General features: G+C 41.9%; 1 protein-coding gene across 7 annotated transcripts in view; it reads right to left on the reverse strand.

Moving 5' to 3' along the window:
- LMO3 (LIM domain only 3) overlaps nucleotides 1-21,539 on the reverse strand; it is a 71,139-nt gene that overhangs the window by 5,827 nt on the left and 43,773 nt on the right. For all 7 annotated transcript variants that reach the window (XM_073621366.1, XM_073621365.1, XM_073621367.1 and 4 more), the window contains exon 3: nucleotides 917-1,042. In XM_073621366.1, coding sequence (XP_073477467.1) covers nucleotides 917-1,042 — 126 coding nt within the window. The remainder of the gene's footprint in view (nucleotides 1-916; nucleotides 1,043-21,539) is intronic.

Consider the following 21,539-nt stretch of genomic DNA (forward strand, 5'->3'; position numbering starts at 1 on the left):
GCAGTGTATAGCTCACAACATAGTGGAGCCCAACAACAGTTGACTGTCCAGGGGTCCCGTAATGACTTCTGCTCCCCAGATATCAATGGCTGAGCATTGAGTCTCATTGTTAGATTTTTTTATTGCTCTGCTGTGTCCGGCCACCATTAATGAAACAGACAGACGATGAGGAGATGCTAATTGTGCAGAACCAACAAGGACCTCAGCTCCATTACACAGCGCCGGCAAAGGATTAGTTCTAATGAGAGTCATACATCTCCAGTCCACAATTTAATGCTAGATCTGGAATCTGATTGGACTGTCAGTATTTCCCCAGCAGAGGTGACTGGAGCTCCACATGATGCCTCCTATAAGCTACTCACATTCTCTGATAATGGGATTCTCTCAGGAGCTGAGAAAGACAATTGTGACTATGGGGTGGTTTGTAAATACTTTATGGATTTGCATATGTCCCCCCTGTAAAGGATATATGGGTGGATTTACTAAAGGCAACTAGACTGTGCATTTCACAAAGTGCAGTTGCACTCTGCTAGTGCAGTTGCTCCAGAGTTTAGTAAATGAGGTAAACCTTCACCTTGCAAAGAATACCCAATCACATGCAAGGGAAATAAAAAAAACAGCATTTTTGCTTGCACATAATTGGATGATGGAAGTCAGCAGAGCTTCTTCTCATTTACTAAGCTCTGGAGCAACTGCTAGTCTATTTACCTTTAGTAAATCCACCCCATTGTGTCTTTCTGTTCTCTGCCATGCTATCTCTGAGTGACCTAACCCCATCCATAAATACATTTTAGATACCATGATCATTCCCTGTTATTAGATGAAGTGGAGGGCTTGCCTGGTACATCTGCCCCATCCCTTCAGATTTCCAGGGGCAATTATTGAGAGTTTATCAATGTTTATAAAGAGAACCAACCTCTGATTACACAGCTGACAGGCAAAGCAGTCCAGATGATAGACATTGTCCTTCGCTCGCATCACCATCTCAAAGGCTGGAATTAGTTTGCTGCACGCTGCGCAATTTCCCGTCACCCCGAATAACCTGAAGGGAAAAAAGAGGTGGTCAGTAAAGAAGTCCAGATCTGACACAATGCTCCATTCAAAATATGTCATCAGATTTTTATAACTAGTATGAGAGCAGAGGCTGGGGTGTCATAGAATTAAGTACAATACATTGCAGGATACATTATAAAGCATGGAATTCAGTATAGAGAGCATAGTACTGTATGACATATAACACTGTATAAAATGTTTAGTATAACATATAACAATGTATACAGTATATTATGATTATGATATAGAACACAGTATAGAGATTATAGTACGATGTGTAACATGGTACAGAGATTATATAACAATATACAGAGAGTATAGTATGATCTAGAACAGTGTTTCTCAACTCCAGTCCTGAAGGTGCCCCAACGGGTCATGTTTTCAGGATTTCCCACAAATGAAACAGCTGTAGTAATTACTAAGGCAGCAAAACTGATCAAAATCACCCATGCAAAATAATGGAAAGCATGAAAACATGACCTGTTGGGGCACCTTGAGGACTGGAGTTGAGAAGCACTGATCTAGAAGAGCCTTTTTTCAACCAGGGTGCCTTGAGGTTTCTTCAGGGGTACCTTGGCAAAATGCCTAAAAATGTATCAAAAATTGTATACAAGTCAGCAGGGGGATCAAGCCTACCTTTTAGTTACACAAAGCCACAGGTTTTCTTTATGCACCACTACGACTTTCTAGACACTGGCATCCTAACAACCAGTGACATTATCAGTCGATAAGGAGGATGTCTGTTGCATCCACATTATTCTTGTTTGACCCTCCTGTGCCCCCTTCCTCAGCACTGGGGTGACATTGGCTGACCGATAGAGAGAAATTGAGGGAGAAGAGAAACATTGGAATACTAGTCAGTACCAGTGTGCAAAAGTGTATTTGCTTTGGAAGAATAAATGGCCTCTAACATTGGGTGTCCTATATGTGGATGTTGCTGCATTGTGTAAAGCTATTAGAATAGATTTTTACATTTTAGAATGGGGTGCCTCGAGACTGTCCTTAATTTTAAAGGGTGCCTTGAGATTGTATATAATTTTAAAGGGTGCCTCGACTGGTAAAAGGTTGAGAAACACTGATCTAGAACACGGTATTAAGAGTATACAACACTGTATAGAGACTATAGTATGACTTAATACACAGTATAGCAGGTAGATAACAATGTATAAAAAGTATAGTATGATATATAACATGATATAACACAATATAGAGAGTATAGTATGATATAGAACACAGTATAGAGAGTATAGTATGGTATGTAATATGGTATAGAGATTATATAACAATGTATAAAGAGTATAGTATGATATGTAACACAGTATTGAAAGTATATAACAATGTATAGAGAGTACTTTATGATTTTCGACACAGTACACAGTATGTTGTAGAACACCGTATTGAAAGTATATTTCAAATTATGGAGAGTATTGTATGATATACAGTACTGTGCAAAGGTTTTAGGCAGGTGTGAAGAAATGCTGTAAAGTAAGAATGCTTTTAAAAATATATATTTTAACCTCTTCAGCCCCGGAAGAATTTACCCCTTCCTGATCAGAGCACTTTTTGCGATTCGGCACTGTGTCGCTTTAACTGAAAATTGCACGGCCCTGCGACGTTGCACCCAAACAAAATTGACGTCTTTTTTCCCACAAATAGAGCTTTCTTTTAGTGGTATTTGATCGCCTCTGCAGTTTTTATTTTTTGCGCTATAAACAAAAAAAGAGTGACAATTTTGAAAAAAACACAATATTTTGTACTTTTTGATATATTAAATATCCCCATTTTTTTTAAAAAAAGCAAATTTTTTCTCAGTTTAGGCCGATATCTATTCTACTACATATTTTTGGTAAACAAAATCGCAATAAGTGTATATTGATTGGTTTGCGCAAAAGTTATAGCGTCTACAAAATAGGGGATAGCTTTATAGCATTTTTATTATAATTTTTTTTTTTTACTAGTAATGGCGGCGATCTGCGATTTTTATTGTGACTGCGACATTATGGTGGACACATTGGACAATTTTGACACCATTGGCATTAATACAGTGATCAATGCTATAAAAATGCATTATTGTATATAGTGTTTTTTTTTTTTTTTTTTAAAGTGCAAAACAAATGTGACTAAATGAAAAAAACACAGTGGCGCTGAAATGCAAAAATAAACTATATATCCAAACTTTTCCTTAAAGGAAATATTGTGAAACAAAATATATGTAAATAATTGTACGGACTCAATATGTGCCCACCAAGTGACAAGTGATAAGAACATATATTAAACATGAAACATATCAAATAAACTGCTGAAGTAAAAATGTACTTAAATGGTGATTTCTTCTTAAACTTCCACCACACCCAAGTGTTCGGTGATCCCACTCCCTATGGAAATCCACTCAACGACTTCTATTGCCCACACTCTCGTGTTGAGGCTCAACAGCTTTTTGACCGCATCACAAGGGTCACACCAGCAATCCAAAATACCAGAATCGTGTGCAAGGATCGTTCCACATGTGAAATACAAATAATACTCCAATAGTGCAAAAACGTATAACCAGTTTATTAAAAACACTCAAAATCTTCAGTATTAAACTCACATATTTCAAATGTCAAAATAGCAGAGAAACGTTTCCACAGCAAACAGATCTTCACAGCACAGCACAGCAAAAATAAGAATCAGCCACTATGGAGTTGCGGTCATGGCGGACCCGAGGTGTGCAGGCGTCAGACTGCTTGTCTAACCTACTCCCCGATGCCTCCCCGCTCTATGGATGTGCCACTTCCTCATACGGTACGGCAGCGTCACTTGTCATTGGTGGAGTACGTCATACAGCCACGCCCCGACGTGTTTCGTCATACACCGACTTAATCATGGGATTGGCTGTATGGTATGACATTACTTCCTTATATATCCTCCTCCTATCCCCTGATCAGAGAATCACCAACGCGCCTGCGCACATCTCGTGTCCCCGCAATCACAAAATCTCCGTTCTTCCGAAGCAGCATAAATTGTAAACACACATAATAAGATTGTTTGCCAATGTTGCAGTGCTGATGCGACTCTGCAACTGACATTGTAAACAATCTGCACTATATAATAAAGAAGTTGCATCAGCACTGCAACATTGGCAAATGATCTTATTATGTGTGTTTACAATTTATGCTGATTGTGGGGACACGAGATGTGCTGTGAAGATCTGTTTGCTGTGGAAACGTTTCTCTGCTATTTTGACATTTGAAATATGTGAGTTTAATACTGAAGATTTTGAGTGTTTTTAATAAACTGATTATACGTTTTTGCACTATTGGAGTATTATTTGTATTTCACATGTGGAACGATCCTTGCACACGATTCTGGTATTTTGGATTGCCGGTGTGACCCTTGTGATGCGGTCAAAAAGCTGTTGAGCCTTAACACGAGAGTGTGGGCACTAGAAGTCGGTGAGTGGATTTCCATAGGGAGTGGGATCACCGAACACTTGGGTGTGGTGGAAGTTTAAGAAGAAATCACCATTTAAGGACTTTTTTACTTCAGCAGTTTATTTGATATGTTTCATGTTTCATATATGTTCTTATCACTTGTCACTTGGTGGGCACATATTGAGTCTGTACAATTATTTACATATATTTTGTTTCACAATATTTCCTTTAAGGAAAAGTTTGGATATATAGTTTATTTTTGCATTTCAGCGCCACTGTGTTTTTTTTTCATTTAGTCACATTTGTTTTTGCAAAAAAAAAAAAAAAAATACTATATACAGTATTTTGACCTATAAAGTGGCAGCTTTAGATTAGATTAGATTTCATTTATTTTAGCCCTAGGCGCAGTGGTGGTAAGTGAGTCAAAAGGGAGGCGGTATTACTTGCATTACCAACAGTTGGGATTATAAAAATGCATTGATTACTGTAAAAATGGCACTGGCAGTGAGGGGGTTAACACTAGGGGGCGATCTAGGGGTTAACTGTGTTCCCCGGGTGGTGATTCTAACTGAAGGGACTGACTAGAGGAAGTGACGGATCGTGGTTCCTATCTAATAGGAACACACGGTCTGTCACTCCTCTCAGAACAGAACAGGGAAGTGTGTGTTTACACACACTCATCCCTGTTCTGTGTCTCCTGCTCACGATCGCTCGTGGCCGGCGGTCATCGCGACAGTCGGCCACGAGCATCGGCACCCCCGCTGTGCAGCGGGCGCGCACGCGCCTGCTATCCCGACCCTGCGAGCTGATGTATAGCTATGACGGCTCGCGCAGGGGAGCCAGCCTGCCCCAGTATAACTGCGGCAGCTGGTCGGGAAGTGGTTAATTGTTTATTTTTTTCAGATTAAAAAATGAGCAAACAGATGAAAAATCTAAATCAAATCAATATTTGAAATAGAAATGCTGAGAAATACAAGCAGATACTTATCCATCATGATATACCATCAGGGAGGCACCTGATTGCCCCAGATTTATTCTGCAGGACAACAACCCCAAACATACAGCCAATATCATCATTAGTGTAAAGAAGAACACGAAGTCCTGGAAGTGATGGTTTGGCCCCCACAGAGCCCTGATCTCAACATGATCACGTCTGTCTGGGATTTCACGAGGAGACAAAAGTATGTGAAGCAGCCTAAATCCATAGAAGGTTTGTGGTTAGTTCTACAAGATGTTTGGGACAACCTGCCGAGCTCCTACCAAAACTGTGCACATTAATATGATATTCAACATGATATATATGATATTCTACAAAGAGTATATAACAATGTATAGAAAATATAGTAGGATTTAGAACATGGTATAGACTGAGAGTATATAACACTGTACAGTGACTACTACATGACATATAACAGGGTAGGAAGTGGATAACAATGTATAGAGAGTGTAGTATGATATATAACATGATATAACACAGTATAGGGAGGATAGTAGGATATAGAACTCGGTATATATATATATATATATATATTTATAGAGAGTATAGTATGACATATTACACAGTATAGAGTATATAATATTGTACAGAAAATATAGTATGATCTATAATGCAATCGAATATAGTATGATATAGAACACAGTATAGAGAGTATTTAACACAGTATAGTATAGTATATAGTATGATTTATAACAGTATAGAATGCATAATCTGATATAGAACACAGTTTACAGGGTATGGTATGATAGAGAACATGGTATAGAGCGTATAGAACACTGTATAGAGAGCATAGTATAATATATAACATAGTAGAATATAGTATGATATATAACAGTGTAGAGAACATAATATGGTTTATAGTACACTATGGCAAATACTGTATAATATAGAATACAGTATAAACAATATAGTAAGATACAGCCATGGTATAGAGTGTATAGTAATATATGTAACACCGTACAGAGAGTATAGTATGGCATACAACACAGAACAGAGTATATAAACCACTGTATAGAGAGTATCGTATAACATATAACACAGTATAGAGCGTATATAACAATGTGTATAGAGTATAGAATTATATATAACACAGTTGAGTATAAAGCTGGCCATAGATGGGTAGAATTTCCAAAAGAAAATTCTTAGGAGAAAAATGTTCTCAGAAAGTTCAATTGTTTTTCTAATTTTTCTACTCATTAGGTCAGATTGACGTACGTTTTCGACTGCAGTGAGAAGAAAATTCGAAGCAGCAGGATGAAATTTTTTCTCTTGAATGAATGAATTTTAACAGTGTAGGTGGCTTTTCTTCAGTAAAGTCCATTGATTCCAACTCAAATGTTAAAAGCAAATGAAATCTTTCAAAAGACATTTGAATGTTCTGAGAATTGTTTGATGAATTTTCCTAAAGCCTAGTGCATATTATTAGGAAATCAGATAAACAATCGTTAAAAGTTTTTTCAGAATAGTCATGCCATGCTAAAAACAAGAATGCAATGAATGGCACGAAAATTCTTGACACAGGAAAACTCCCCATGTACGTAGCTATGATCCAGCGTGCCCGCAACGTAACCCCTTTGGGGAAGTGCTTCTCCGAGGTGGTTATCAGATGTGGGGAGGAGCCGCGAGAGCCGCCGGGGGACCGCAGAAGATGATGTTCGGGGCCACTCTGTGCAAAACAAGCTGCACAGTGGAGGTAAGTATGACATGTTTGTTATTTAAAAAAAAATTAAAAATTGTTTTATTTTTGGAGTTTTATCGCTATTTTTTTTTTTTTTTTTGCAGGCAAACACTGCACCAGAAAGCACACTATGAAACTATGAAAACATTCTAGGGTGCTTTAATTTACAAAACTATCTCCTTCTGATGAACTGTTACAATTTATTTTCATTCCTGAGCTCAGATGAGAACATTTTCACACTGATACATTGTATACTTTTCATTACCTGACCAGTGCAGAGTTCCTCTAATTGTTATTTTGTACTTTTCTAAAATACCGCCAGCGAACATCAGGTGACAAATACTGAATGTGTTTTTTTTTTTTTAGTGAATTGACTTTAAAGTGATTTTAAAGGCTCGTTTTTTTCCCCATAAAAATAATAAACATGTTATTCTTACCTTCTCTGTTGCAGGGGATTTGCACAGAGCAGCCCGGATCCTCCTCTTCTCGAGTCCCTCTTCTGTGATCCTGGCCCCACCTCCTGTTCAGTGTCCACACAGCAAGCAGCTTGCTATGGGGGCACCAAAGCCGAGTCACAGCTCCCTGTGTCCATACAGGCACAGAGCCCCGCCCCTTCTCTTCCCTGATTGGCTAGCTGACTTTGACTGACAGCAGCAGGAGTCAATGGTGCCGCTGCTGTGTCTTTGCCATTTAGGAAGGAGTATCTCAGACGGGTGAGACACTCTGGGACTTCGCTGGACAGAGGGACCTCAGGTAAGTGTAAGGGGTCCCTCGCGGGCTGCTGCTCACAGAAGGCTTTTTATCTTAACCACTTGCCGACTGCCGCACGCTGATGTACGTCCAAAGTTTGCCAGCGGATATCGTTGTTATGGCAGCAGCTAGCTACCATAACCCCGGTATCCCCGTTTTCGGCCAGCCGTCGGCTTTCAGATAAAAGTGGTCTCTGCGGCGGATTCGTCGCGAGATCACTTTTATCGGTGGCGGGAGAGGGGCACGCCGCGATCTGGTGCCCTCCGCTGCTTACCGGAGCCGACGGTAGCGGCGGAGGCGATCGCGTCCTTCTCAGTGCTGTGCCTGGAGGCTAAGATGGCGCCCACTCGTCTCCATGACACTGCTGGGCGGAAGCGACGTCAAAACGTCACTTCCGCTCATACGTCTTAAAGGCACATTTTTTTCAATGTCATTTTTTTTAAATGGCTTTTTTTTTATTGCATTTTAGTATAAATATGAGATCTGAGGACTTTTTGACCCCAGATCTCATATTTAAGAGGTCCTGTCATGCTTTTTTCTATTACAAGGGATGTTTACATTCCTTGTAATAGAAATAAAAGTGACACATTTTTTTTTTTAAACAGTGTAAAAATAAATAAAATAATGTAAAATAAATAATAAAAATAAAAAATAAATTAAAAAAACCCTGTCCCAACGAGCTTGCGCGCATAAGCGAACGCATACGTGAGTAGCGCTCGCATATGAAAATGGTGGTCAAACCACACATGTTAGGTATCGCCACAGTCGTTAGAGCGAGAGCAATAATTCTAGTCCTAGACCTCCTCTGTAACACAAAACATGCAACCTGTAGAATTTTTTAAACGTCGCCTATGGAGATTTTTGAGGGTAAAAGTTTGACTCCATTCCACGAGCGGGCGCAATTTTGAAGCGTGACATGTTGGGTATCAATGTACTCGGCGTAACATTATCTTTCACAAAAAAATTGGGCTAACTTTACTGTTGTCTTATTTTTTATTTAAAAAAGTGATTTTTTTCCAAAAAAAGCGCGCTTGTAAGACCGCTGCGCCAATACGGTGTGAAAAGAAGTATTGCAATGACCGCCATTTTATTCTCTAGGGTGTTAGAAAAAAACAATATATAATGTTTGGGGGTTCTAAGTAATGTTCTAGCAAAAAAACCTGTTTTAAACATGTAAACACCTAAATTCCAAAACGAGGCTGGTCCTTAAGTGGTTAATGCATAGAATGCATTAAGATAAAAAACCTTCTGCCTTTACAACCACTTTATTGATTTATCTCATGTTATTTTTTTATTTATTTTTGCGGTATTTATCTCACTATTTTAACAAATGTTACCGCACATTCAATATTTTACTTTAATCAATTGACTCTTTTATTATCTCATGTGATATTTCTGGAAAATTAGTCATGTGACTTTCATATTGCATGTGGTAACCTTTAGTGAATTGACTCCAATGGCACTGCAGGAGGTATTGCCCTATCAACACTGACTTAAGGTTGCAGGAAAGAAAATGGCACCATATATGGTTTGCTTTAAGCCTAGTACACACAGGCCAAATGTCGGGTGGCATTGACCTGTTTAATAGAAACTGGCTGACATTCAGCACATGTGTACTGCTGTCTGTCGAAGCGGCATGACCGAAAAGGCCTGCTGATCTGCTCCCAATCAGCGCTCTCAACCAATGGCTGAGGCTGTCCCCTGTCAGAACACAATTGCACACCAGGGGAGAATGCTGTACTAACATCGGATTGTTAGTACAGAGGCTCTAACCAGAGCTGTCAGGTTTTTTTTTTGTTCAGCCCAAAAAGAACTTGTAGTATACTAGGCTTTAGTCTATAGTACATTGTAGTGTACTAGGCTTTAATGATTTTGCTTTGAAGTTGATTCTTATCTAATATTAGGCAATAGTGTATCAGTGTATCCTTGTATAGAATCTCCAAGCCTAAGGCTCCTTTCACACGATCGGCCAGCTCAGATCCTCCTGTCCGTTTTCAGGTGGATCCGAGCGGGCCACTCATTGACTTCTATGGGCAGGCGGATATCAGCGGAGACGTGTCCGCTGACACCCATCTGATCCGACTAGATCCGCTCAAAACAGATGGATGGCGATACGTTCGCCATCCGTCCAGCGGATGAGATTGGATGAAAACGGACAGGCTGTCCATTTTCATCCGATCTCGCCATAGAGGAGCGCAGGGTTCTGACAGGTCCATCTCAGCACAGTGAGCAGAGAGGGACCTGTCATCCACCTGCTCAGCGGGGGATCAAAAGAGTGATCTCCCGCTGAGCTGGCTGAGTCCGTCCAGCGGATCTGCGCCATGTGAAAGGGGCCTAAAGCTGGGTGCTCTGCAAGGCCAGCACAACCTGTGCCTGTGTAAACAAGGGTTTGTTCACACTGTGTGCATTGCATTGTATTGTCCAACACTGTCATAATGCAGGGACAGTATAACACACAGGGGGTCATTCACAGGAATATGCTACATTGTGATGTGCTGAGGGGACACTTTGACCTGCTGCATTGTACCAAAATACAATGTATGGCAATGTGTCATTGTGTGCATATGAAGACACAGAGCATGTTACTTTTTTTTTCTCTAGGTGTGACCTGACAGGAAACACATTCATCCCAAAGAGAGCAGAGATGAAAAAGGCACCAATGCAGTAATGCAGCACAATACAGGAAGCTGTAACAATATAAGTTACATATGAAAAATGTTTCAGATAAGCTGATAGGTAGATGCGATGCACACAGAACACTGATCTGTAAACACCTAATGTAAGTCAGTAACAGGTGGCAAATAAAATCCACCCAACAATAGTGGCTGGCTTATGGGGGAACGCATCAGAAGTATGCTGGAAATGATCATCGTGTAGAGCTTTACAAAACCACAATGATATGTACAGTATCTCACGAAAGTGAGTACACCCTCACATTTTTGTAAATATTTTATTATATCTTTTCATGTGACAACACTGAAGAAATGACACTTTGCTACAATGTAAAGTAGTGAGTGTACAGCTTGTATAACAGTGTAAATTTGCTGTCCTCTCAAAATAACCCAACACACAGCCATTAATGTCTAAACCGCTGGCAACAAAAGTGAGTACATCCCTAAGTGGAAATGTCCAAATTGGATCCAAAGTGTCCATATTTTGTGTTGCCACCATTATTTTCCAGCCCTGCCTTAACCCTCTTGGGCATGGAGTTCACCAGAGCTTCACAGCTTGCCACTGGGGTCCTCTTCCACTCCTCCATGACATCACATTGCTGGTGGATGTTAGAGACCTTGCGCTCTTCCTCCTTTCGTTTGAAGATGCCCCACAGATGCTGAATAAGGTTTAGGTCTGTAGATATGCTTGACCAGTCCATCACCTTTACCCCCAGCTTCTTTAGCAAGGCAGTGGTCGCCTTGGAGGTGTGTTTGGGGTCGTTATCATGTTGGGATACTGCCCTGCGGCCCAGTCTCCAAAGGGAGGTATCATACTCTGCTTCAGTATGTCACAGTACATGTTGGCATTTATGGTTCCCTCAATGAACTGTAGCTCCCCAGTGCCGGCAGCACTCATGCAGCCCCAGACCATGACACTCCCACCACCATGCTTAACTGTAGGCAAGACACACTTGTCTTTGTTCTCATCACCTGGTTGCCGCCACACATGCTTGACACCATCTGAACCAAATAAGTTTGTCTTGGTCTCATCAGAAAACAGGACATGGTTCCAGTAATCCATGTCCTAAGTCTGCTTGTCTTCAGCAAACTTTGCAGGATTTCTTGTATCATCTTTAGAAGAGACTTCCTTCTGGGGCGACAATCATGCGGACCAATTTGATGCAGTGTGCAGCATATGGTCTGAGCACTGACAGGCTGATCCCCCACCCCTTCAACCTCAACAGCAATGCTGGCAGCACCCATACGTCTATTTCCCAAAGACAACCTCTGTATATGACGCTGAGCACGTGCACTAAACTTCTTTGGTCGACCATGGTGAAGCCTGTTCTGAGTGGAACCTGTCTTTTTAAACTGCTACATGGTCTTGGCCACCATGCTGCAGCTCAGTTTCAGGGTCTTGGCAATCTTCTTATAGCCTACGCCATCTTTATGTAGAGCAACAATTCTTTTTTTCAGATCTTCAGAGAGTTCTTTGCCATAAGGTGCCATGTTGAACTTCCAGTGACCAGTATGAGAGAGTGAGAGCAATAACACCAAATTTAACACACCTGCTCCCCATTCACACCTGAGACCTTGTAACACTAACACGTCACATGACACCGGGGAGAGAAAATGGCTAATTGGGCCCAATTTGGACATTTTCACTTAGGGGTGTACTCACTTTTGTTGCCAGCGGTTTAGACATTAATGGCTGTGTGTTGAGTTATTTTGAGGGGACAGCAAACTTACACTGTTATACAAGCACTATTTGGTATCACTTTAAACAAGTTGCTAGCAGGCTTCAGCAGGCTTTCAACAAGCTTCAAGTAAGGCTGAAGCCTGCTAGCAGCTTGTTTAAAGTGACAATCAGCACTCCTGTTAGGATCTTCAACATTTACAAATTTGAGCTGAATGGTACTTTGAAAGCTGCAACAAAGCTTGCTGAAAGCTCTGCAAATGCTATGTAAAAGCTTGCTGTTCACACTGCTTCAATATAGGCTAAAGTTTGGAGTGAAACAGGTCTAAATTCAAACGAGATACAAAGGCAGAAACCAACTGCTATTGGTAATTCCCTGCCTACGCCAGGAACACTGTGGACACAGAACTAAAGTGCTGAAACGATTTCCAAAATTGCAAATGGACAAGACAAGGATGGACAGAGCCTATAAAACAGAGGGGTTTACTCTAAACCAGAAAGACTGAAAAAATAAAAAGAAAGGGGGTGGGGTGGAGAAAGGAAGAACAGGGAATGGAAAGGACAGGGTAAAGGGGCTCCACACAGCAGGTGGCTGGCCCAAGTGATACTGTGGGCTGGAAAGGGGTAGGTCCAGTTCTTGTACTTCCAAGTCCGATAAGACCAATGGTGTCCCGCTAGCATTACAGGGATCAGATCAAGTTTAGTAGGACTGTTTATTCTGAGAAGTAGATAAAAGCATGCCAGTAGAACCATTCTTTTCAAAATGTTATGCTATTTGTTGCAATTAAAGTGGATGTAAACCTTCATATATATACCCAGTGAAGTGAACAGCCTCAGGTAATACACAGAGATGACAGAAATCTTGAGTTTGAGGCGGCAAGATTTGGACAGTGATTGGACGTGGGGCTTAAAGGAGAGTTCAGAGTCCAGGACTACTCCTAGGACCTTGGCATGTGGGGATGGACTGATAGCTGTGCCATCGATTTTGACAGAGAGATCAGGGGAAGAGGCACATGGGGGAGGAAAAATGATAATTTCGGTTTTGGATAGATTAAGTTTGAGGAAGTGGCGAGACATCCAGACTGATTTATCTGATAGTAAAATAGTGATACGTGAGGAGACTGAAGGAGTGAGCTGAGGGGTAGAGAAATAGATTTGAGTGTCATCAGTGTAGAGATGGTATTGGAAGCCATGGGAGGACCCAGGGAGGAGGTGTAGATTGAAAATAGGAGAGGTCCAAGAACAGAACCTTGGGGGACCCCAACATAGAAAGAAAGAGGAGAGGAGGAAGTAGAATTGTAAGTAACGCTAAAAGTGCGGTTAAATAAGTAGGTAGAGAACCAGCGAAGAGTATAGTCACAGACCAAAGGCGTGGAGTCTCTTGAGGAAGAGGGGGTGGTTAACCATATCAAAGGCAGCAGAGAGGTCCAGCAGTAGGAGTACAATATACTGCAATGTTTAAACATCTTGTTAATCTGACTGGCAGTATAGTACCATCTTGTCAAGATTTTAAATCCCAATTCTTAATATTTGGAGCATATGGAGCTTTTGTATGAGAAAAGAAGTATCCTCTCAGTCTGCTTGCTGGAGAGCGACAAGATCTCTGTCCCATTTGGAGATGTAAGGCAATTTGAACCCTCCCGGAGGAGAGCTAAGTAATCAATATGTCAGTGAAACCATGTAACATAAAGGATGCTGTTCAGAAGGGGTGAGATTGCAAGTGAAAAAAAAGGTGCCCTGGGTAAGGATGCCAGAAAACGTGAGAGTGGGAGTTTGTTTCAGAAAGAGAAATTTGCAAGGGCAGGGTTCGAAAATAGCTGTAACCTAGAGGGCCAGTGACCTGCGGTCACAAAATGTCTTGCCTGGAACAATCCTCTGCGATTCACAGGCTAAAAATCTGAGCCAGAAAGTCCTGAACTGAAAGAGGGATTTCCCTTTAATGGGAAAGAGTGGAGAAGGGGCAGGCAGCTTGGTAGAGGTCAAAAAATCTTTTTTGATCAGCGAATGGAGGGGGTGGGGGGAGTTGAGTCCAAAAGTATCCTCTGACAGCCCGGGGAGGTTAGTTCCCAGTTACCTAATATGCATTTAAAATTAAATGTCCATTCAAATGAAAAGTTGATCTTGAGATGTTTCATAAAGGAGTCTGGCAGAAAGATGTTTAGGGCTTCCAATTTCTGGAAGCTGATTAGGAAGTTGGAGCGGGATTCATATTAACCAGTTCAGCTAGAAGGTTTGGTATGGAGATTATGGAATTTGTGATAAAAAAACAGGAGATCATCCGCATTATCTGCGACCTTTAAAGGGCTAAAGGGCAAGTAATATCAGAATGATTTCTAATTTTGAGGAGGAAAAGTTTTAATGTTAGTATGAAAATCAACAGAGAGAGGGGGCATCCCTGCTGAGTTCCATTTGTTATAAGGGAAAAGGGAAAAGAAGTGACCATTTACTTTCACTTGGTGCAAGGTCTCTGTCAAGAAGGCCCAACTTACCCTATCAAAAGCCATTTCAGCGTCAGTGAATGTGAATGGGAGTAAGAGAGGGATCTTCCTGGAGTGAGCTGCATGGATGGTAACCAGAGTCTTATGCTGGCCATACACTATATGAAAAATCGGCCGAAAAATCGCTCGTATAGACACTTCGTTCGTTTTTCGGCAAGTTAATGGGCACAAATCGATAATCGTTTGTGACGTTTTTGTGGAAAAAAAACAAACGGGAAGTTTGGAAAATTTCTGCCGAACGTACGATAAATTGCAAGGTTAATGTGTTTCCCGTCCGAACTGTCTGCACTAGGTATATGTAAAAAAACGAACAAAAAATAATTTATTCATGTCCACTGAACAATTTATCGGTCATTACATGATGGCACGATCGTTTGCGGTCACGGTCGAACGTTCGTTTTTCGAAAATGTGTTCGGCCGATTTTTTGTATAGTGTATGGCCAGCATTAGTAGTGTTGTCCCTAGCTTCACACGTGAGCACAAATCTGACTTAGTTAACATAAACAATGTCTGTAATGTATATCATCAGCCTTGTGGCAAAGATTTTAAAGAATAACTTAAGATCTATATTTAAAAGTGAAATAGGCCTGTAATTCTGGCATAATAATGGGTCCTTCCCCTCCTTAGCAATCACCAAAATATGTGCTCTGATTGTGTCCACCGGAAACCAGGTTCTGGACCCTACAAGCATTATATGTGTTCAAACGTGTGACAATAAAAAGTTTTATAATACAAAAAAAGAGTAGCCATCTGAAGCTTTACCGGCATGCATTTGTGACAGAGCTAGTTTTAATATCTTCCCGCCAATAAAGACTCTGGTTGTATCGATTGGGAAGCTAAGATTTTGTTTAAGGAGGGATAGTACAGTTGAAAATAGCAGCAATGCAGTGTATGTATTTTACATTAGTTTGTATCCGTCAACTGGGGAATAAATGAGAGGGCCTGCTGGGCACAAAGTGCCCATGCCAATATCTTGCCCCATTTTTTTACACGTTTGTAGAACGTCTTTCTGCATTTGGGAATGATGGCCTTCGCCTTATCCTGAAGAAGGGAATTCAGACGATCCCGTAGGGTGGTGTGTATTGGAAGCACTAAACCTGCCATGGATTCTAGGTTCTGTATATCGCGGAGGAAGGTTTTATGGGATTCCCACACAACCATAAGGTCACATTCCGGTGTGACATTTGTGGAGAAAAAGAATTGCAATTCCTTAGCTACCTCCTTATAAACTGAAGAGTTTTGTAAAAAGGAATCATTAGGATTCCAAAGCTAAGGTCTGGCTGATGAAAAAGTTAAGTCTATTTTTTAAGAGATGGGAGTATGATCCGAGGTGGCTATCATACCTATGGAGGCCTTCTGAACTTTTGACAGTAGTAATTGGTGGATTAAGAAAAAAGTTGATCCTTGTGTAGAATTTGTGTGGGTGGGAAAAAAATGTGTAATCCCTGCAATCAGGATGGAGGATTCACCACACATTTACCAAATAAAGAGCACATAGGTTTTTGTTTATGTGTTTAAGAGCCGAGTAGGAAAGATGGGAAGAGGTGTGAAATATGTCCAGTTTTGGGTCAAGGGTCACCACCCATGCTTATTCTGCGAATTTACTTTATTTTTCTGAGAATAGACTTTAGAAAGGTAATTTTGTTTGTATTGGGGAGATACAGGTTTACCAGCGTGTAGACCACATGGCCAATAGTTCCTTTCAGGAACAGGAATCCCGGAAGGCCCATGGAACAAAATTGTGATACACAATACTGTCCCTCTTAGATCTGGAGTCGTGCGAGCATCCATGATACACCTTGGAGTAGTACCTATTTTATAGTTTAGGGATCTTATGTGCGCTAAAGTGGGTTTCCTAAAGGAAACAGAGATGGGCCTTCATCCGTTTCATATCCAACAGGATAATAGATCTTTTTTCAGGAGTGTTAAGTGAGACAAGTTGGAGTAACTGCGCTGAAGAGTTAGGCATGCTTGGTCATATGGGGCAGGGTCGTCAGAGGAACGTCGGAGGGGAATCGTGGTAAGTAGTAAAGTGGTTTCAGGAGATGGCAACAAAGAAAGACACAGGAACCCCAGAGTAAGGGGGGGTTGCATCAGAGAAATGAGCAGGGGTGTGTACCGAACCAAATCTGCAGTATAATGTCATCGCTGTAAGAGTCACAAGCACCATAGCCCTGCATAAACCCTCCTTCGGCACAGAGGCGATATCAGAATCAGGTCCAGGGCTTGCGCCCAAAGGGATAGTAGTAAAAGTACAACTGGAAGTCCATCAACTAGGAATCTGAACAGCATGAGGTGCATAAAGTAGAACTATTTGGCTTTTTAAAGAGAACGGTTTAACTCACATAATGTCAAGAGACTGGTCACTCAATCATGATGGTTATGAGAATGAGCGTTGATCCCATCCAGGAAGAAGCTGCAGGTGGAGGGTTTCAGTCACTAGGAAGGCAAACAAATCCAGAAGGTCTGCATGTTGCCAGAAAGAGAAGGAAGAGGTACCTTTTCTAATGACCAGGTTGAATGGGAAACCCCAGTGCTATGGGAGACCCAACTGATAAAGCTTTTAAGAAAAGTTTGCATCATTGCTCTTCTTTGTAGAGTAGCTGTGGAGAGGTCCAGTAAGATTTTAATCTCTACTCCGTCAAAATCAACGGAACCTAGTGTCCAGGCCTTTCGCAGATTACGCCAACAGATCACATCTTACGTTCTATTTGGGTCGTGGACCCGGTTCATCTTGAGGTAAAGTAGGAAAAAAGCCCCAACAAATAAGTTGCACTGCCCTGTGTGTATCAAGATGCTTCCCAGCTTACTCTTGCTATTAACACAGTCTTCCTGCTTAGCAGAAACAGAGAGCCTGCCTCCTCTTCGACTCCATTTCTTCAGCATCCTGTCTTAGGCTTGATTCACACTAATAAGTTTTTTTTTACATTGGTTCCTATGGCACAAGTTCACATCAATGCATTTTTGTGCCTCTTAGTTTTTGGAAAGGGTCGGGGATTTTTTTCCTGCAAAATGCAGTGTTTTGCATATAATAGACTTCGATGGACCCACATCCAAAATGCAAGTACTGCGTCTTTTACCGTGATTTGTGTTTTGCGATTTGTCTTTTTTTTCTTCACATTCACTGTATATACAGTAGCCAGTTGCTAAGGAGCGGGTCGGTAAGCTGTCCGCCGCATCCTTAGCAATGGATGAGTCAACAGTTGTCAGCGGGCTTCCGCTGAAAAATTTGCGGCTAAAAAGGTTCACTATTCTCGTATGGATTTTGAGGGGACACCCCCACGCCAAAAAAAAAAAAATTGCATTGGGTCCCCCCAAAATCCATCCCAGACCCTTACCCGAGCATGCAGCCTGGCAGGTCAGGAAAGGGAGGGGACGAGCGAGCGCCCCCCCCCCCCCCCCTCCTGAACCATACCAGACTGCATGCCCTCAACCTGGGGGGGTGGGTGCTTAGGGGCAGGGGGGCTCTCTGGGTGACATCACAAGGGACGAGCTCTCCAGGTGACATCATTGGATGGCCATTCCCCATGGATACATAAGAGATGTCAGACAGCGGGGGACGTCACAACAGAGGAAAACAGCATCAGGACAATAGCAGACTTTTTTGTTCAATGCATTTTTGTGCCTCTTAGTTTTTGGAAAGGGTCGGGGATTTTTTTCCTGCAAAATGCAGTGTTTTGCATATAATAGACTTCGATGGACCCACATCCAAAATGCAAGTACTGCGTCTTTTACCGTGATTTGTGATTTGCGATTTGTGTCTTTTTTTTCTTCACATTCACTGTATATACAGTAGCCAGTTGCTAAGGAGCGGGTCGGTAAGCTGTCCGCCGCATCCTTAGCAATGGATGAGTCAACAGTTGTCAGCGGGCTTCCGCTGAAAAATTTGCGGCTAAAAAGGTTCACTATTCTCGTATGGATTTTGAGGGGACACCCCCACGCCAAAAAAAAAAAAAATTGCATTGGGTCCCCCCAAAATCCATCCCAGACCCTTACCCGAGCATGCAGCCTGGCAGGTCAGGAAAGGGAGTGGAAGAGCGAGCGCCCCCCCTCCTGAACCATACCAGACTGCATGCCCTCAACCTGGGGGGGTGGGTGCTTTGGGGCAGGGGGGCTCTCAGGGTGACGTCACAAGGGGCGAGCTCTCCGGGTGACATCATTGGATGGCCATTCCCCATGGATACATAAGAGATGTCAGACAGCGGGGGACGTCACAACAGAGGAAAACAGTATCAGGACAATAGCAGACTTTTTTGTTTTTAGCTGGTAACCAGTGACGAGGAAGAAGACAGCTCCGGGAGAAGACGGCAGCGGGAGAAGACAGCTTGGGGAGAAGATGGCACTGGGAGAGACGGCGGCGGGAGAAGATGGCTTGGGGAGAAGACAGAGCTATTTTTTTTTAAATAAAGGCCTTGTCAAAAACTGGCTCTTGTTTTTTTTTTACATTTCACTGCTTTTTTGGTGAATGGGTAGGGGTATGATTTAACCGATACCCATTCACATGGGGGGGGGGGGGAATCTGGGGGCCCCCTTGTCAACCTGCTCCTTAGCAACCAGCTATATACAGTGAATATTTAAAAAATACACAAATTGCAAAACGCAAATCACTTAAAATTCACGGTAAAAACACAGTTACAAAAACGTAGAAAGCACAGCAAAAAGCATGGCAGAAACGCTCAAAAGCAACATGCATAGATATGAACCGAGGCTTAGTCCAGCTGTCCATATCAGTCTGGGCTGAAGAGGAATTATCTGTTTTCCTAAATGAACCCTCTCTAAGCCCTGCCCAGGCTGACTCCCTACATATCTCCTAATTCTATGCCAGGAAACTGGACACTCCACACAAAATGGCAATAATACCCAATAAAGGGTATTAGCATTCTGGTGTACTCTCCCCAGTAAGTGTAAATTTGGAATCCAGTAGTAGGGTGAGAAACCACCTGGTGATCTGTGCATTTCTTGTTTTATGCCACCTGGTAAAAATGAAGGCATGATCTAACACCAGGCTGAAGGGTTGGCCCTACAAGAGGTACAGGAATGACTCCAATGACCACTTTATTGCAAGACACTGAGTTTCTACAATTGAATATTTTTTTAGGCTTCTGGTTTAAATACACAACACGGTGTTCATTTCCCCTAAATAGCTTGAACAAGACCAAACCCAGACCCAGTTTGCTCTTGTTCAAGCTAGTACTGGAGAATCTTTCTAAAAGTATGGGGCTACAAAGGCTGGTTCCTGGCCAAAATCCCACTTCAGTTGGCAGACTGCTGCTTCTGCCTCTGAACTCAGTGGATCATCGTGACGGTTTTTACCTTTGTGAACTCTGTCAAAAGCTTGGCCAAGCAGGCAAAATTGGGTATAAATATCCTTAGTCATTTTTCGATGGCTTCCACCTTGTTCACCTGGATTTTGACACCTCTGCCTAACACGTACCAGAAATATGGGCCTCCTCTGGTCCAATGAGGCATTCCTCACAGTTCACTGTGAATGCCATCTTCCATAGGGCATCAGGGACTAATTTTACCTTTTTTAAATGTCTTTTCCAGCCCCAGCTAAAGATGATGATATCATCCAAGTAAGCCACTGAAATTTCCTTATGGGATCTCAAGACTTTATCCATAGCTCTCTCAAATGTGTCCAATGCAACTCAAGTGGCATTCTGGCATCCTGCCACAATCCCTCCAGTGTGAAAAAATGCAGTTTTTTTTCTTTAGCATGTTTGGGAAATGAGATCTACCAGTAAGCCAGGCTGGTCCCAATCTATTACTTTGTTCGTCCACCCACGGCAATGCATAGGCATCCTTTCAGTACAGCTTCACATTCACATGGGCTCCAGGGTTTGTGACAATATCAAGCTTAATTACATTTGTTAGATCTGGTAAGCTTGAGAAAGTTTATCAATTTCTCTGCAAGAAATCCCAGATCTCCTTGATCTTGAGAGGGGTAAAGAGTATCTGCTATCCCTATTTTTTAACCTGGGTGTTGGGATCTTCCTGAATTCTCTGGTCCACTGACAAAGCCTCTCTTTTCTTCCCGAGTTTGATTAACATGATAGATTTTGTAGGGCTTTCTCTTTGTGGGCTGGTAAACCTTATATATATCTAAAAGGGACCCTGCCATTTTGCTAGGAATTTGCTGTCCACAGTTGGCAACACAAGAGCCCAATCACCAGGTTAAAACTCTCTCACTTTGGTGGACCAGTTGTACAATTGGCTTTGAGCCTCTTGTGCATGCTGCAAATGTTCAATGACTATGGGCATGGCCTTTGCCATTCCTTCCTGCATTTGAGCAATGTGTTCTACTGTGCTCCCATTGAGCATAGTATCTTGTCCCCACGTCTCTAACTACATCCAGTAGTCCCTGGGTGTGTCACCCATAAACTAACTCAAATAGCGAAAAGCCCATGGATTCCTGGGGAACTTCCTGTATGGCAAACAACAAATGAGGCAGTAAATAATCACAACCATCTCTTTTAGCCATTTTCCATCCCATAAACAAATTATCCACTCACCACTTAACACTGTGATCTGGTCCCTGGCAAGGATCAGAGTGGGGTACTCCATCACAGTGCTAAAAAAAAAAGCTCAAAATCTAGCAGGTCTGGTTCAAGAAAGGAGGCCTCCAATTTGGCCAGTCTCTAAAGGTTCAAATATCTGCTGATGTGTGTTATTTTATTATAGAGTTCCTGATTATCCTGGGAAGCTTTTAGGACATTCAACGTTTGTCCATATAAGAACCAGAATAGGGGGCTGTCTCCACCCAACAGGTCAACCCCAGCATCACCCTGAACCTAGTTATA

This window comes from Aquarana catesbeiana, linkage group LG03, assembly GCF_042186555.1.
Source record: "Aquarana catesbeiana isolate 2022-GZ linkage group LG03, ASM4218655v1, whole genome shotgun sequence".
NCBI classification, from domain to species: domain Eukaryota; kingdom Metazoa; phylum Chordata; class Amphibia; order Anura; family Ranidae; genus Aquarana; species Aquarana catesbeiana.